The 18,993-nt window shown below is 42.4% G+C and overlaps 1 protein-coding gene across 1 annotated transcript in view; it reads right to left on the reverse strand.

The window, feature by feature from the left end:
• The window catches only part of COL22A1 (collagen type XXII alpha 1 chain), a 221,117-nt gene that overhangs the window by 19,586 nt on the left and 182,538 nt on the right, over positions 1-18,993 (reverse strand). Inside the window, exons 43-56 of the mRNA XM_059867554.1 lie at positions 14,464-14,508; positions 13,981-14,028; positions 12,043-12,156; positions 11,803-11,856; positions 10,296-10,349; positions 9,413-9,466; positions 7,841-7,894; positions 6,511-6,564; positions 5,660-5,713; positions 4,575-4,628; positions 3,944-3,988; positions 2,957-3,010; positions 1,866-1,919; positions 77-130 (exon numbers count right to left, since the gene is read on the reverse strand). Of these exons, the coding sequence (XP_059723537.1) occupies positions 77-130; positions 1,866-1,919; positions 2,957-3,010; positions 3,944-3,988; positions 4,575-4,628; positions 5,660-5,713; positions 6,511-6,564; positions 7,841-7,894; positions 9,413-9,466; positions 10,296-10,349; positions 11,803-11,856; positions 12,043-12,156; positions 13,981-14,028; positions 14,464-14,508 (792 nt within the window). The remainder of the gene's footprint in view (positions 1-76; positions 131-1,865; positions 1,920-2,956; positions 3,011-3,943; positions 3,989-4,574; positions 4,629-5,659; positions 5,714-6,510; positions 6,565-7,840; positions 7,895-9,412; positions 9,467-10,295; positions 10,350-11,802; positions 11,857-12,042; positions 12,157-13,980; positions 14,029-14,463; positions 14,509-18,993) is intronic.

Consider the following 18,993-nt stretch of genomic DNA (forward strand, 5'->3'; position numbering starts at 1 on the left):
GCTACACTAATCCACTCCACCTACATTTCATCAGTCACCTCTCCTGGCTGCAGCAGTCTGCATTTGTGGTACTTACTGGGATACCAGCTGGGCCAGGTTCTCCTGCAGATCCAGGCACTCCATTTTTGCCCTGTGTCAAAAGAAAAAAGGTTAGTGATGTAATGCATCCTGAAACTAGAAGTATTCAGCTTCACCTACACCAGCAGGGATTTCTTTAGCATTGTTCAGTCTCCTCTCCTGACAGAGTGTGAAGTATCTTATTTCCAACTGACCTCACAGCTTCTGCATCCCTGACTGCATGGCTGATCTCAAGAAAAAAATCAGTATGTGGACCCAAATCAATTGGTTGGAGGAGGACCAAACCAGCACTTCTTCTCCTTCTTCCCTGAACCCCTGTCCTTATCATATGCAGCATCCTTCTGGGTGGATGGAGCCACCTCCTCTGGCTGCTCCAGGTCACCACTGTTCAGACAAGACTCTTTTAAATCATCTCAGGCTTCCCCTTTTTTCGGGAATGGAAAGAAACACTTGTTCTAACACTTGATAGTTACCTAATACCAGACAATTCAGAATGAGCCAAATAATCCTATAAAAGGACCTGTTTCTCACTGTTCCTTGAGAAAGCAGCTGAGCTCATCATACACAAAGTTTGGTGAGATTAAGTTTTACACTCCTTTTCTCTCAACTCAACATTCAGAGTCTCTCCCTTCATTGGAGTTGACCATAAAGACCAGCCCTTGTACTGTCAATATTCAAAATCATGCCTCACACTCCTTTTTAGATAAATAACAAAGAGAAGGAAGAACAACATACAAGTAACTCTTCTGCAAAGAAGAATGTGGCCTGTAGTTATGATAATTTCTATCTCTTCAAGTATTTTTACTCACTGCTAGTGTTGTGCAGGGGCATGACACGATAGTGAGTGATGACAGCAGTACAGGAGTAACGAGATAAATTATGAGGTAGACACAGGAGATCTCCTTATGTTCTTGCAGTCTAATCTAAACTCCAACCCCCCCTGCTTGGAGGGACCTGCTGCTCCAACTCCTGGCATTGCTGAGTCAGCATTTTCTCCCCCTGATCATGCTGTGGAATCTGTTTCACTACCAGGTCTTCCAAGAAGGAAAGGAACTCACTCATTGCAACACACTAAAGATGTGCCTTGGTTCAGCAACAGAGATATCAATTCAGATTTGATAAGGATTAATTTCTAAGACAGAATTTTAAACCCTGTGAAATTAATAAAAGTAATTTCTGAGCCATCTCAAATGAGACTTTTTGAAATGTCAAGTAGATTTCTATTTCTCCACTGAAGCTGTAATAAAACAGTATAGGTGAATAGTATCACAACTGGACCCCACAAAACTCAGCCTGGGCACCCACAGTGAGTGTCCACCTTTGAAAACTGAGATCATGTAAGAAGTGAGTAGGATCCCAGAGGCAGGACTGAAATATGAGTATTTCTGACTCTGCATCCTGACAGAATCCACTGAACTGTTCTTCCCACTGAGTCAGCAACCATCAGTCCCTCGCAGTATTGTAAGTCTTCATCAGTTTCTAGCAATAATATTCTTATTTGTCTTTCTGCGAAGTGTTTTAATCAAACATTATCTGAATCTTCCTAAACTCTCTTATTTCAAGCTAGAGTTCTGGACTGCAGAACATTCCCACCACACACAATGCCCCATCCCTGAAGTTTTCAAAGCCAGGCTGGATGGGGCTCTGAGCAATCTGCTCTAGTGGGTGGCATCCCTTTAAAGGGGAGGGGGTTAGAACAACATTATCTCTAATGTTCCTTCCAATCCAAACCATTCTGTAAACTATTATGGACCTCTAGAAATGGCTTGTCAGGAGAGAGAACTCACCGGCTGCCCTCGGAGTCCTCGAGGGCCCTGGGGTCCTATGGGACCAGGATCACCCTGAAAGGAAGAAAAGTATTCTGGTGAGTGAGAAAGATCTGACACAGAGGCAAGTGAACAAACATTTTAAAAGGTTCCTGCTAAATTACACTGTTCACATATTAGGGAAAACAGGATTAAAGGAATCTCACTGCCCCTTTTTAGTTATTTATGAGGAAGATCAACCCTTTGAATTTTAAACACCTAACATTAAATGCAACCTGATTACAGGCAGAAACCATTTCTATCAGGTTATTATCAGATTATCTTAAAGCTGTATTTCTTAAGGACAGAGATTCTCTGAAATTTCTCAAGATTTGACAAGACTATTCTCTCTGCAGGGAGGCTTCAGAGCTCCCTCCATCTCCTCTGAGGGGTTCCTTTTGGTCTGCCCTACATTTTGCTTTGTAAGGTACCATTTTCAGCGCACCAGTTTCCAGTGACACAAAGGGGTGCAAATGAGAAGCCATTTCTCCAGGTCCCATGGCAGTGGCACATCAGCTGCTTGGAACATTGCTCAGCTGCTGCTGCAGGATCCCACGTCAGCTGCTCCCTCCCAGGACTTTCTTATATGACTGCCCTTGACACTAGTCATGGTAGAGGAAATGTTTGTTCCATCTTTCTTTCCTCTGAGCAGCAGCAACTTATTCCATAGGTATTTCCCAGACTTCAGTGGAGCAACAGAGTCAGTCAGGTACAGCTGTGGCAGAGGAAGCGTGACAGAGCCTGGCCTGGTGGGACCTGCAGAGCAAAGCTCTGCTCAGAGATGGGTGCCAGAAGACAGGTCCATGGCTACCAAGCACAGCCTGGGTTTCACACAATGCTGATTTCTCTGCTTATCCAAAGATATATCTGACACCTTAGTGCAAGCAGCTGAGCAGTGACAAAGGCCCTCTAATTCTTTGTTTCCCCTAATGATCTTTGCACAAATCTTTCCCTGCAGTAATTCACCCTTTATTGGAGTTTGTGCAGCTGTTTCAGGTCAGGGTCACTGTGAATTAAAATTTTCATTTGTCAGGGAGAAGGAGATTAATTTCTGCTCAAAATGGTGCACTTACATCCTTCCCTGGTGGCCCCTCACGACCAGCAGGACCTGTCACACCTGGCTCCCCCTGCAATTCAGCAAAAAGGGAAGAGATCAGCTCAAGGTCAAATTCAGACCAGTATCACCACTGTAAGTGGTATGGGGTTTCTGCAATGTGTGACTGAGCTCAGTGAAAATTTTTTTAAAGCCAACCGAGCCTCGTTCATCTTATATGACATGCAGCTTATAAAAATAACTCAGAAACATCTCCTGTAAGTGATGCACAAGGCAGTGCTCTGCTTTCCAGCAAATTATTTGCTTCTGCTACTGCTGGCACTGAAAACCACCAACACATTCATGATACAGAAGCTATCATAATGAGGAAGAGATGAGGATCTCCAGCACTGGATTTTTCACATAAGCTTCTGAAAGCAGAGAATTTTATTTCCCTGTAAAAAAGGCAGAATTAGGTAGAAGAACATCCATCATTTGTGTTCTCCCTTTTAGACCAAGGAGCTCCAAACAGAGTGGAGAACAACTTTTCATGCAGGACTTGAGGTTTGGGTTTTATGACCCACAGGAAGCTAAGTCAAAGAGACATTTCTATTCACTTTTCTGTAAGTTTTGTACTTGAACTTATTTTGCACTTCTTCAGCATTTGTGGAGGAGAGCTAGCACTTGTCCAACAAGTGCAGTACGGGTCCTCACTTTGCCAGCATTTTTACCAGAAGGATGTGGTATGGAGGCATCCTTGAGACTTACTCATAAAGGAGTATCTCAAAGGGAGTGTCAGAGGATTCAGCTCTACCAGCTGCCTCACCTTTCCTGGAATCAGAAGATCAGCAGAGGGAATGAAGACAGCTGCTGTCATTTCTATGCCATAGATGTGGCCCATAGTTGAAAACACTGTCATCAGCCACATGAAACACTGTCATCATTTTTACCTACTGCCTCAGAAAAGGCAATTTCAATTCCCACAATCTTTCTCCAAAAGATTGTGCATGAGGTACCTGTTACTTACCCGGGGACCTGGGGGACCTGTATCTCCTCTCTGTCCTTTGAAACCCTACACAAGGGAATGAAATCAATAATTATCTATCACCCTGATTCAGGAAAGACTAAGAAAACTCTAGCTTGAATGTTCATTTAATAACCTTTCTAGTTTTGCCAAAAGTTACTGGGGACTGATCAGCATGGAACAGCTGTGACCCAGGGAGTAATTAAGCAGGGCCACATCACAGGAAAAGTTTTCCATGGCTCCTTAAGCTGTAAAACCAAGGCTGTGCTCTGTGTATCCCTGGTGTGTCCAGCCAATACGTTATTTAACCCTAAATTTTACTGTCCCCACTCTTTCAGAGGACCTGTAACAGAACACAAGGGCTACAGTTGTGACTTCTGCTTGAGGGGTGTCATGAGCTTACATGCTTTAATTTCTAGATTAGGGATTTACTGTTCTCCAATGTGAAGTATTCAGAAGTATTCAGTATTCAGTCAGTGTCCTATTGTTGTTGCTTATTTATATATTTTGTTTAGTCACAATGTCAGGACTGGTGATATGTTTGCATCAGTAAAGAACCTCATGTGCCCAAGAAATGCTCCCTGACTACAGTACAGGGGGTTGAGTGGGTGGAACCCCTCAGAGCAGCACCCACCGGCAATCCTCTGGCACCCTCCCGGCCTGGAAGCCCTTGTTCTCCAGGCTTTCCCTGTGGGAAACAATAATGCTTGTGTTAGAGAGAGCCCCTGGTCCACCTCACTGCTGTTGGAAACCTCCCAGTACCCTCCCTTAGACACACAGCATCACTGAGAACTGGGTGCCCAGGGTTTGTCCAGCAGAATCTGAGTCTGCAGGGAGAACAGCAGGGACAGACATTCCCAAACACACCTCGAGCTGCACTGTCATCTGCACTCTGAGGTCCTGAGGCACCTTACAGCTCTGTACTGGTGCACGTTTGCAGGGTCAGAGCTGCACCAATCAGCACATGCAAAATCAGCATCTGCACTTAGAAATGGGATGGTTTGGTGCAAACACAAACTATCTGCAGCTTCTGTGACAAGCACTCCTCTACTTAGCAGTTGTCCTAATGCCTGGGAACTTGGCTGTTCCCAGAACCACTAAGTCCCATTAGGCAAGTCACAGGAAGAGGCTGGCAATGCCTGATACTTGAAGCACATTCTTCATGTAACACACAGAGCTGCAAGAAATAACATTCACTGCCAAATTTACTAACATTGCCTTTTAGCTAACAACTTAATGGCTCAGCTTTTTTCCCTCAGCAAATGCAAGTATAGACTAAGTACAGAAAATCAAATATAAATCCTCTAATTCTGGGCTACAGAACTGTTTCAGAGCAATCCAGAAAAAAACCTTCTTTAAAGACTCCTCCTCTAAACTTTTTATGCCCCATAAACTTCTATCAAAGGATGGATCACTAGGCTTAATGTTACAAGACAACCTTCTTTCTCTGCAGTGTTTAAGACAGCTGTAAAAGTGGAGTCACTAACTTTTAGTGTATTTATGGTAGTTGTAAAAGTAAAAGAACACAGTTTCTTTTCAAGATTGCTCATGTGTCATGCCTATAAATCGCTCAAGACAATACAGTTCTTCTGGTGTTAAAAGCAGATGTGCAAACAGGCTCCTTGTTCCCCCTAAGGAGTCCATAGATAGGCAGCTTCAAAAACAACAACTGGATGCAGCTTCTGATTGACTGAGCAAAACAGTTTTAAATTACATTACCGGCTCCCCCAGAGATCCTGGTTTGCCATCTTTGCCATCGTTCCCAGCAATGCCCTGTAAAATGAAATGCAAAACAGGATAAAATTGACAAGGATGATTGGTGGGGGTTTTGTCAGTGTGAGAAGTCTGCTCATCATGACATGCTTGTGTTTGCCTAAATCTCCAAAAACCTCCCTACTTCTATAGCTCGGCCATAAACCTCTCCCTGTTACACCCTGTAACGGCATAACCTCTTCCCCTTTCCAATATGGCAATATTTCCCTTTCCAGCAAGGTGAGCAGGCCAACAACCATAAATCAGGATTCTAAAACCAACTGTTATAAATCATTATAATGCCATTATCTTCAGGTAGGCTACTTTACAGTAGAATTATCTCTGGCTCTATCCTTACGGCAGATTAAAATAATCCTAAAATGTTGTACTGTTACATTTTTCAGGAGAGATGAGTCTATGCCCAAGGTGCACTTGAACCTGAGTCACTGCAAAGGAATCATTTTGACTAAATTCAGATAAAGTCAATGTCCCAGTCTATGAATCCCTGTGCCCTTACACTGGAGTTATAACTTGATTTCTGTGCTCTGTATAAAAGTATTTCTTCCTGAGAGAAGACAGGCAATGAACAGTCCTGATTCACATTGTTATTAACACTTTGCTTTAAAGTGATCAAATACAGATCCTGGAAAAAAACAAATACTGTCCTGGAAGAAGGACATTGCATCAGCATGACAGACACTGCTACAGACCACACCTGGCTCCCCAAGCACCTCAGAGTGTCACCTCTTTGTTTTACATACCTATGTGTGCATGAATAATTTAATGTACTGAATTAGAAGGAGCTTAATCACACTCACTGGAAGTCCAGGCAGCCCTGGTGGGCCCTGTGGACCGGGGGGACCATCTTTGCCCTGGAAAGAAAGAACAAACACTGAGGCTCAGGCGAGCTCCTCAGAGGCGTCTATCAGATGAAGATGAAGATTTATCACATGTAGAGTCTGACAGGGGACAACTGTGAGAAGGTGGTCTTGTAGCCCATGTCACACAGTCCATGAGGTTTTCCTGAACTCCTTCCAGTTTAGAATGGATGGCTCTCTTTACACATTAAAAATTCACAATTATCATTGAGTTCTTACAAACTGAGAAACCTGTGAAATCACTCAGAATATTTTTTTTTCTGAAGCTTAATTATATATAATATTTCATCCTTAACTTCCTGGATGGGGTGGCCTGCAAGGAAGCAGATGTGTATTTTATAAATACCTACCTTTTAAATGAGTAGTTGCCAGAAGTACCTTGCTGACCATCCCAAAAAATCCCCTTACCTGACAGGATTGGACAGTATCACAATCTTATCACCCATTTGAAATGGAATTTCAGCCAGCCTGTTCATTTATTCTCTGGCCTCTCTGAGAATGCTCACTGATTTCATAACAGCCATCAGAAGGACCATCACTGTTTACTTATGATGAAGTTCAGGTTGTGAAATGGCTCTGCAAAAGGCACCCTCTCCCTTAGGAAACCTTGCTCTAGAAATTCGTAATGGAATTACACAGTTTTAAACTGTTCCAACTCAATAGGGAGTATTCTTCAGGGAAGGCTCATTTTCAACTTTTCAAACTGAAGTTAGCATCAATCAGATCACCTGACTCTCCCAGGGTTTTCTGACACACTATCATAAAGTAGCAACTGAAAACCCTTAAAATGAAACAGCAATTCCAAAATTCTTCATGGGGTTCTCAAAAGTTATACCTGTTCTGGTATTTTTTGTGGTGCCAGGAAATAGTGCCAGGCTCCAGCATCTCAGCAGTCTGTGACATCCTCTAACAGGTTGCTGGTTATATTTTGATAATCCCCACACAGAGTTCAGGTATTAGCCTTAGGTCATGAAGCATTTAACAGATTTAGGAATCCTGTTCTGGCAGCTAATAGCAAGGACAGACAAGAGGTACAAAAACCTCCACAAAGGTCTCATGGCCTGGACCATCCTCTGGGTAAATTGGAATGTCATTTGGTGAGTAAAAAAAGGGCTAAAACAGTAATCTGTGGTTATTTGTGGAGGTTCTACTTGCAGGCTGCTTATTTTAGGGAGCTTTCAAAGGACTTTACATGGATGCCAGCTCAGCTTTACTTCACAGACCTAAACCTAGGTGAAGCCAGCAGTCAAGCACACAGCTCAGAGCTTACCATGTCTCCTGGGTTTCCTGCTGGTCCTATTGGTCCTGGTGCCCCATCTGATCCCTAAACAAAATAAAGCAGAAGCAACGTGAATGATTAATGCATTTTTTATGTTATTCAACACATTCCCTACCATAGCTGGCAACTCTGGAGCTTTCTTTAATCACTCAGCTTAACATTTTATTCCATTTCTTCATTCATCACTGAAAAGCAGTGCCAACCTCTGCACTCAATCAGCCTCCAAGGCCAGAAACAGTCACATATTTGAGTTTGGTCTTGGCTCTTCCTTCTTAAAACAGGGGACAAATAGGAAAAAATCCAATCATGACAAAAATAACTCTGAAGAACAGCAATTATGGTAGAACAGAAATTATGAAGCACACACTGTGGCAGGCAAACTCCTGGAGCCACAAGTCAATGCAGACAGAGGGAAAAGTCAGCAAAAGCTGAAGAACAAAATTGCAGAGGGGACATCACATTTTGCTCTGTTTTGACAGGCTCAGTTTTACTTTTCCTTTGGCTGTGAGTCTGTTCAGGAGGTCTCACAGGACAATTTAAAGTGTTTTAATCCCTCTGGTTCAGCTCTGTAGTTGTAGCAGTATTAGGTTAATAGAGACAGAGCAAATGTGTCTGCTATTAACTTCTCCTAAAATAAGTCTCATGGGAGCTCAAATCACCCAATCACCCACCAAGCAAGTTCATGTGCTGTCACAGCAGCAAAGCACCCAACATCCTTTAGGCACTGAATATAGAATTTTAATCTAATTCCACCTTTCTAGTTATGTCCTGTCATTTAGTCAGTACAATGCGAATTCAGGCTGTGCTGATCCCCAGAACAGATGAAGGTGGCACACCCTCAGCACAGCAGAGCCAAACTGCACTGTAAGCAGCAATATGAGCTGTGATGACTCTGGGCAATGAAAGGTGGTTTGGAGAGAAAAGTCCTTGACTCAGGAAAAAAACCCCCAAACTTGAAGGGAGTAAGACAGGAGAGCCAGCAGGAGAACCAAGTGATCTCAGCCCTGATCCTGCACTATCACCCCTTTTTAAATACAAAGTAGCATAATTTTATTCATGGAGAGAGCAGAATCTAAGAATGAGGACTGTGATGGAGAAGGACACGTAAAAGGCCTTTTAATTCAAAAGTAACTCACACAACATGAAAATAAGAGAAAATCCAGTCTCATACCACTGTGCAAAACTGAGAACTAAAATGCTCTTAGATCTGCTAGTTCTAGACTAACAACTTACCCCACATACAGGAAAGCACCTGTACATGTACTAAATAGTCCCTATGGAAGAGTTTTCATCATCATCTTTGTGTTGTATAAAGAGAGTAAGTGAAGCTTAGCAACAATTTACAGAATGAATTGAAGCAATCAATGGAAAGTGGCCAATGTATTAAATAGCAATTACCATGAGTGGGGAACTCTATCACACTCAGGGGATCATTAGAAACCCACTGGAAAATGCAAATTCACTGCCCTGACAGATGGGAACGGTCCTTTGCACCACATGGAGCTTGCAACACCCATTATCAGCAAGAAACTACAGGACCATCTTTGCAACAGAGGAACTTACAGGTGGACCAGGGTTTCCAGGAGCCCCTGAGAAGCCAGGCATTCCAGGGTGGCCCTGCAGAATGAAATCAAAGACTTTATTTATGCATGAGTCACATATCTACTTTTATAAAAGTTAACTGGTGATTTTTGTGAAGTAACATCAAAATGAGTCAATTCACAGAGAACTGGTTATAAGGGAATAAAGGCTTTTTATAGTGAAACCTTGGTTTTCAAAGCATGCATTTCAAAAATAACACAGTTAAATTTCAGGTGCACTTCTTGCCATGCATATTTTAGTCTGTGCTAATGGCAGATGAGAGCAGATACTGTGGAATTGCACAAGACAGGAGGTCAGTTGGGAAACCAAGCCTGCTTAAAATGTCCTAAAAATGACATTGAAGAGGTGCTGATTTGCACCTTAAACCAGTGACTCAGCTCTTGGCAAAATTAACTATAAAAGTTTACTCTAATTTAAACCATTCTCATCTTTCCTGTGGCATTTCAGTCCCTCCTAAAAGAGGTCCTCCTTACATTTATCATCTAAGACAAATAGACACACTGGCTTTTTAACTACAAAGACACCTGAACTCCTGGAAATCACCTAGGGATTATGGAAGGAAATGAGTAAGGGTTAGGTAATGTAGAGAATTTAATGCATTCAGTCCTGAGATGAAGAAACAGATGGTACTGGGAGGTTTTTATTGGAGATGAGGATGGAATCTGTGGAGGATTGCTATGGTTCCACTCTTTGACAGAGCCCATTTGTGGTTTGTCAGTGATGAAGAGCTCCCATCTTCCTCCTCTGCCTCTGAGAAGGGTGCTCTTGTACAGGCATCACAGGAGTTACTGATGAAGGACCAATCACAATGACAGCACTGCTGGAAAGCACACTCTGTTTTTACCTGTTCACCTTTTTCTCCTACTTCCCCAGTCATGCCACGGTCTCCTTTAGCACCCTGGTAATAAAAAAAGAGCCAGTGAAAGTCAATGAGATTCAATGTTGTGACAGCTTTTTGACCTCTCTCATAAAGCACTTGGACATTCAAGAATAAAACTCAAGAATCAGGACTGAGCCCTCCTTGCCCTCCTCTTAAATTCTTCTCTAGACTTTCGCTACCAGTGCTGGAGCCAGGAATATATGTGGAAAATGGCCTCTCAGCAGAGCCAGCATAGCTGGTTTTTAATGTTTTATTGTCATAGGCATAAAGAGGAATTTACACATCCTTAAAGACCAGGCAGGTTATTAGGCACTTCACTAAATCACATCTTGATAAAGAATATCTGGTCCAACAAAGGTGCCCACACCCTTATGGGACAACAGCAATAAAACCAGCACTTCTAAGGGGCCAGAAAATTCACACCCAGAAAGTGCTCCCCTCTTTCTCTTTCTGTTCTAGAGACAATGGCAGAGACAACTGACTCAAATGTGCATGTCTGCATTACCAGTGCTCACAGTGTGACAAGGCAGTGAAAATTACTGAGGTAAAGGTGAACAAGGTGTGAACAATGCACAGAGCAATAATGAAATGCTGGCCATGGAAACAATACACTAGTTTGCTACATGAGAGCCAGGAGACAAAAGGGATAAAGAGGGTTGCTATTTATTAATAAAAGAGCTCTAATTCATATGGCCAGAATGACTGAAGCTGCTCATGAGCAAAGAGCTGCAGTTCTACTGCTCGTCTTTCAGAGCAGGACCTAAGAGCTTGGATGATGCTAGTAAGGACAATACAACACAGAGTCAAAAGTGCAGAGCAATTTGGGTCTTCCACTGCAAGGTGACAGCTCACTTTATGAGAAATGCTTGAAATGTGACATTATTGGAATACTTCAAACAACGGAAGTTTTATGTTCACCAATGTCCTAGACCATGAAGCAGCACCATATAGCTAAAAGAAGTTTTTCCTGTATAACTTTTCAGGAAATTCTTGGAGTTGTTGGGTAAGACGACCAGGGCAGATGGTGTGTTTGGAGCCCAGCAGCTCTTTGCAGCCTTAACTTAAGTGATTCCGGGTCATAAGATTCAAAAAGGAGAGGAACATGCATGGTGGCTACTGCTAGGGCTTTAATTTGTTTCTCACCTAATGTGAGTTGAAACTTACTCTCAAATCTATCCATTAATGTAATGAAATTCAACACCAAGAATCAGACCCTTTAGATGTGTCTGCCTGTCTGTGTGTGAACAAAGGGATGGCAGAAGACACCACTAAAGTGAACCAATCCCTTATGCCATGGGCAAGGACACCTTCCACTAAACCAAGCTGTTCAAAACCCCATCCAACTTAGCCTTTAACGTTACCAGAGATGGGGCATTCACAACTTCTTTGGGTTACCTGTTCCCAAAATAGTTAGTGTGACTAATTAGTCACAAATAAGCTTTCATGAGACAAGTGAAGAAAACCAACCAACCTTTGGGCCATCGAGCCCAGGTGGGCCTGGAGGACCTCTGGGACCAGCAATCCCCTGCAGTGCACAAGAGGTAAAGGTAAACACTAGTTTAGTTCATTTACTCCACAGGCCTCTAAAAAGGATTCAGCAGGTTGTTGATGAAAAGTAAATTAATCATATTATAGAGAAACCATCAAGTATATTAATAGAAAAACAAGGTCCCAGCAGATCCAGGCATGGTGACTCCCTCAGCTCTCTTACCATTTTCCCATCCTGGCCATCTCTCCCTGGTGGTCCTCGGAGACCTTTATCCCCTTTGAAACCTGGGATGCCTGGCAGTCCTGGTGGGCCAGGAGGGCACTCACTGCACACATCCTGGGAGAGAACATGGGAAAACATGTCAGCAATAGGCTGTAGGCACTTAGCAGACCCTGTGGATACCCACTATGAATGCAGCACTGTGGTGCTGGTATAATTCTTAAACCTTTGGTGTTTTAAATCAGGATTGGGGTGAATTTGCCTTAAAGAACCAATGAGGGCAGTATGAAGCAGAGTGGGGGTCAGCAGCTGAGCTCACACCTGCTCCCATGGGAAGTTTCCTATCAGTTCTGGGTCCTAATTGGTCACCCAGGATCAGGAAACCAAGGAAAAGCTCTTCCTGATGGGGAAGTCAGGGAGACTAGAAAGACTATCAAGAAAAACATTGGTTTGAATCTACAAGACCACTAGAAGCCTTTGTCTGCTCCAGGCTGAAAGATCTGTGTTACTGCTTAGAGGGCAGGTTTCTAGGGAAAAATCAGGTGTAACACAATGTCAGAAAGGGTTCTGCAGGAGAATTATTCAGCAGCTAGCTTGACTAAGGACAACTCATCCAATGGAGTTTGTGAAGACCAAGTGAATGTCACAGTGTCCTGGCCAAATTTTATCATGGAGAATCACTAACTCCCTCCTTGCAAACATCTTTGAAGCACGGTCTCAGTATCCTTTACATTCCAGCTATCCTCAGGAAATTGAATCCATCTATGACAATTCCATTTCAAAGGCAGACTCCCTCCAGTAAAAAGGGAGGGAATCCTGCCCATAAGAGCATAATACAAAACAGATCATCAGGTGGAGAGTCAGGAGCCCCCGCTACAACATCCAACTCTTTCAATTATCTGTTGCAAAACTGTGGGGTAAATTGTCCTTCTGAGTCTCAGTGCCTACATCCACATTTATCTGCTTACAATGTAAGTGCTTGAGGAAAAACCGATAGGTGCTGCTTTCTCTACCAAGGGTGGAGTGAAAAAATACCAAGCAGAAAAAATGCACAAATGTGTTTAACCAAAATAGAAGTAAAGGAAGGAAATAAATGAAAGAACATCAAAGGGACATCCCGTACCCAAGAATGAGTCTCTTGCTCTTGTCCAGATCAGAAGTCCCAAGCAACACCTTACAGTGAAACCTCAAGAACAATATTGGGGTCCACAAAACAAAGACAGCTCTTCAATGAAGAGTAATCTCATAGTAGCAATCTTAAAAGAGTCCTTTGGTTAATGTGGTTGGTAAGAGAAGGTAATTTTTTAGTTTATTTTAATCAATAAGAAAAGATTTCTTGCCAGGTTTAAGACAGCTTAAAAAACTCACAACTCAGCCCATGTAAATCTAAAGAGATTTTTCAGTCAACACCTATTAAAGACTGACTAATTTCTCACAAAATTCTCTACAGGGAGAGTAAAGGCAGACAGATTATCACTTTTGAATCAAAACTAATTCTGGGGTTAATTACCTGCATCTTTTTAGATTCACAATGCAAACTAAATTTGCACCCACAATTACCCAAAATTACTCCAGTCACTGTTGAAGGTGTATGTGAAAAAATCCAGCATTTTATTAAAATGGTTTCCATTTTCTGGTTTAGATAATTTAACTTGATAATGCCCATCTCTCCTTGCAATGCATGCCTCAGAAAGAGCTGAGAAATTCTTAGAGATGTTATAGAGAACTTTGTAGGTCATTTCACTGCTGGGGAAGAGATTTTCATCTCCACTGTGAGCTTGTGTCCTGATACCAGTGCAAGCAGGAGACTTGTAAGTCTTGAGCTTTGAAAGAGTGTTTAAAGACACCTTTTGCACTTGTAGCTCAGATACTCTCCCATCACAGTGTTAGGTCTGAATCAAACAGAGACATAAACTCCCACCTTCATCAAAACCTGATTACCTTTACCAGGAGATTTATGTCCTCTGGAGTGAGCAGGGGTGGGGAACCCTGTGGAATGAGAAATTCATTATTTCAGGCAATTTTAAGAGGTATCAAGACATGAGAATTTTTCCTGAACATGTTCTTGGATTGTCACTGGTTTTCCTTATCCTGTCTGGGATTCACTGGGTCAAACTTGTACTTCCCACCCTACCCTACCAACGCTTTTCATTGGAACCCGAGATGAGTTCTTGCTGAGGGTACTGTACAGTGGTGCTAAGAAACTGCCTTTAAAATTTTGGCTTTTATTTACATGCAGAATATCCAGTTGTTCTCATACCATTCCAAAGCCTTCACTAAACCTTTAGGGGGTTTTAGACTTTTTCCTACTGCTCTGCTGGGAAAAACAACAGTGGAAAAGCACCCAAGTCTTCCTCTGAGGTGAGGTGTACAGGTGGAAACTGAGTTAAAAGGAAGATGTAACACAGAACTGAAGTTACATACAGGTTTTCCAGGAGGTCCTCTTTCCCCTGGATTTCCAGGTACACCCTACAGATCAAGAAAAAGAAAAAAATTGGGAAGTTATTATACAATAACCCCCTGGTTGCTCTTGCACTCTGCTGACTGATCTGGACTAGCACACATTTTACTTTCTTCTGCTGAGCAGCACTACTCCTTGCATGTGACAGACAGCAAACTACTCCAAATATCTGCAACTTGAACATCATCTCAAACCCTTGATAAACTCATTTAAGTCACACAGAGACTGGAATTGCTTTAGCTTGACTTCTGGTGATAGGAAACACTATGAACTTTTCTGGTGTGAAGGATGAAGTTTTAAATCTCTGAAGGCACCTGTCAACAAGCAAAATCAATTTGTTTAGTTGGTTGGTTGGCTGGTTGGTTGGTTGGTTGGTTGGTTGGTTTTTTGTTTGTTGAGGTGTAGTGGTATCAGTTTTCTTGAGATGAAGGCATAGAAGTTACCAGCATTCTCAGAATTTTATGTCCAGAAAGGCAGAATTAGAAAAAGGGACAACCTCCACCCCTCAGTGTGCATCTCTTACATGTCATTTACAAGGAATTAAGTTTGCTAAAAACAAAACATGTTTAAAAATGTTTGTAAAATCTTTGCATAAAGTAATGATCACTTGGGGAACCAAATATTTTGAACAAGACAGTTGGTCATGTCTCAGATGGTGACAATAATCTGCATTGTGAGGATCCTCGCAGTTTTAAGGGTACTTGGTGACATTTCCCCAAACCATTTTCTGCTGAATTCCTGTATCCACCTGGTCCATCACCCTGTGCCATCATTTAAGCAAGTGCATTTCTATTCATACTGAGAACCTTAAAGAGCATACAAAATTTACCATATACAAAAGCTGTTCTTCCTGATCATTTTTTTCCTAATGGAACAGTTTCTTCTGACCATCTAAAAAGATCTTATTTGTGTTCAGCTTTGTTTATTCTGCAGAAGTCCCACAAGGGGTTTTCTCTGGGATGGTTCCAGATTTGCCACCCAGAATGTTCATAGAATCATAGAAGGGTTTGGGGTGGAAGGGATCTTCAAGACCATCTAAATTCATCCCCCTGCCATGGGCAGGGACACCTTCCACTAGACCAGGTTGCTCCATGCCCCATCCAACCTGGCCTTGAACACTTCCAGGGATGGAGCAGCCAAAGCCTCTCTGGGCAACCTGTGCCAGTGTTTCACCAACCTCACAGAAAGAACTTCTTCCATATATCTAATTTGAACCTACTTTCTTCCAGTTTGAAGCCATTATCCCTTTTACTTCCACTCCCCTTGTGTGGCAAGAAAAAGGTTCAAAGTGGAAGATCTGATGAGAAGGGAAAAACAGAGTTGTTTTCACTAAAGATAACCTTGCAGCTGGTGGATGCTAACAATATTCGGTGTAGAAAATTTTACAAGTTGTGATTTCTTTGGGTTGTTTTCTGTTTGTCCTGAGAAGTGGAGGTTTTATAGAAGATAACAGAATGCTGTAAAAAAACTTAAATGGCATTCCTTACAGGCTGGGGCTTCCCTGCTGGGAGAAGGAGAGATAAGGAGTGTTGAGGTTACCCTGAGCACTTTTTGCCCCTACTAAGATGGAATAAACTTTGCAGTGTATGTGTCCCCATTCTGCCAGAGTGGTAATGGAATAAATCTATTTTTACACTTCAGCCCTGGATTTTGGCTGTCTTGGTTACCTACAGTTCTCACACTTTGTCTAAAGTCCCTCTCCATCTTTCTTCAAGGCTCTCTTCAGGTACTGAGGACCACAAACAGGTCACTCTGAAGCCTTCACTTTTCCAGGCTCAACAAACCCAATTCTCTCCACCTTTCCTTGTAAGACAGTTGCTCTATTCCTTCACTTGCTTTGGTGGCCTCTTCTGGATTCTCTCTAACAGTTCCACAGTTCCTGTGCTGTGGGATTCCAGAGCTGGACACAGCACTGCAGGTGGGGTCTCACTAGAGTGGAGTAGAGAGGCAGAATCCCCTCCCTTTGACCTCCTAGCCATGCTGCTTTTGATACAGCCCAAGACTTGATTGGCTTTTTGGGTTGCATCAACATCTGGATGCTGACCAAGGTACAAGTAGTGGCTTTCAGTCAGTCTAGGCTCAGCAGGAGCTACTCTTTGAGACCATCTAGTATTTCCATATGGAAAGTTCCTTTAAAATTTGGTCAAATGCTTAGCCACGAAGGACACTGGTGTTCTTTCTGCCATGTTCTCAGGTTATTCCATTTTGCCAATCAGTTCATTGCATTATTTACACAGACAACCAGATGGGGATGGGGATTCATGACTGAAGACCACTGTGTGTCATGATACACCACAACTGTAGTTACAGGGCAAACTTGAATTTCATCCTTGAGTCTCACTTAGTACTTAAATACTGTATGTCTTGCTAGAGGAGAGAAAAAATGGGAAAATATATTCATTATCTTTTTCTATGTCTACATTAAATACTTCTGGATGAGTAACAACCCTTCAATTACCTTGGCATTCTAACAGACAAAAATTAAACACACACTGAAATGGACCTAAAGTGGACCAGAAGTAGTACTGAAGTTCATGGACAAACCCTTGTCTCCTGAGGAACTAAACCTTCTGCAGGTGAGAACAAAGAGAAGATAATGTCTGAAGATGTTTAGCTCACATTTCTCCTCAAAAGACCTTCTGGGGAATTGAGTAAATATAAGTAATCATTTTAGTCATTTATAGCCTTCCATCTTTCACAGAATTTCAAGGTGAATCCAGAGAACTGTGCATTGTTCCCAAAGTCCCTTCCCTTTCACAGATGCTGTCAGGTCATGCTTTTGGCACCCTCTCCACTGTATTCTCAGCCACTTCTGCAAATGGGAAGAGGGATGGCTAAATAACAATTACACAGATCCTATATTCCCAGACCTACTTTGTTCAGGAAGACTCACACAGAACTTGCTCTAAAAGTGTGATGCAAAGCAAAAACTTGAGCCATGAGAATAATCCTGGATCAGAAAGCAAGACAGAAAACACAGTTCAGAAATGTCTTTCATGCTGACTAGTAGCACAGCTACAAATATATGCCACAGGGCTCACTGACAGCCTTCTGCTTTGGGATCTGAAATATGAACATGACACTAGTGGTGTAATCTGAGTATATAAAGATCTTTTAAAAAAAGAATATAGGAAAAGACTTCTTAGGTTTGTGAAACGACACACAAGAAGCGAGTGAATAAAATGGAAATCCTTGGAAAGGATTAAGCACAGCTATGATGTCCACATGGCATCAGAGTGCCTTGAGACAAAAAGGGATGAACCCATTTTCTTGCATGCTGTACGATGTAGAGCTGGTGATATCTCCAAAAGAATGGACATGAGATAGGAAAAGAGATTAAGCTCTGTGCCATGGCTGACAAACCTGAAAAAAGCCCTGGATCCCCAGAAAAAGTTCCCCAGAAAAACTGAAAGGCACAAAATTGCCAACAGAGAATGTCCATTGAAGAACACGTTTGGGAGCCAAACAGAACAAACCAGATGTAGATGATGGCACTGCAGCATGGTGCATTATCAGAGAACAGGCCAACGGAAGCAGAGTCAAACGTAGAGGAAATATTGCCGGTCTCTAGAGGCCTGGAGTTAGAAAAGGCCGACAAAAACAGACAAGCTGCAAATACAGAATTACAGAATATCCTGGGTTGTAAAAGACCCACACAAAATCAAGTCCAGCTCCTGGTCTTGCACAGGACAAAAATCCCAAGAATCACATCAGGTGCCTGAGAGCACTGTCCAAATGCTCCTGGAACTCTGTCAGTCTTGGTGCTGTGACCACTTGCCTGGGGATCCTGTTCCAGTGTCTGGCCACCCTCTGGATGAAGAACCTTTTCCTAATAACCAACCTAAACCTCCCTGATGCAGCTTCACATTGCTCAGAGCAGAATGAAAATGTCAGAATGATGACATAGAAGTTAAAACTGCATCTGACAAGCTAACAGGGGAGGGAACTGGAAAATAGAAAGCCAGAAAATTCAGAAAAAGGAAATGAGTCTGACCCAAAAAACTGCATGGCACAGAAAATAAATGATGCTAACACGATGTGGAAAATGCACAGACCCAAATTACAGCCAGTGTTGGAAAACTCTAAGAGTTTGAACACTTTCAGGAGATTGAAGCCAAGAGTGGCCAGCACAAAGCAGCACATCCAATGAGTGGTACAGCACACCAGTACAGTGTGTCAGCCATGAGGAGGTGTGATGCACAGTATCCAGAGCATCAGTCTGCAAAATCTGACACACAGGAACGGTCTTTAAATGGGAACTGATGGAAACTGTGCTGCTGATAATGCTAAAAAACAATATTTAGCTTAGTTGGTTGGCAAATGGTGCTAATTATGCCAAGGTTGTGGGTTTGATCCCCTCATGGCCCATTCACTTCAGACTTGGACTCGATGAGCCTCGTGAGTCCCTTCCAATTCAGACTATTCTGTGAATCTGTAACTAAGAAGAAATTAAATGCTGTTGCAGTTAACAGGCAAAATCCTATGATGGGGAA

The sequence above is a fragment of the Haemorhous mexicanus genome, chromosome 1 (assembly GCF_027477595.1).
Source record: "Haemorhous mexicanus isolate bHaeMex1 chromosome 1, bHaeMex1.pri, whole genome shotgun sequence".
In the NCBI taxonomy this organism is placed as follows: domain Eukaryota; kingdom Metazoa; phylum Chordata; class Aves; order Passeriformes; family Fringillidae; genus Haemorhous; species Haemorhous mexicanus.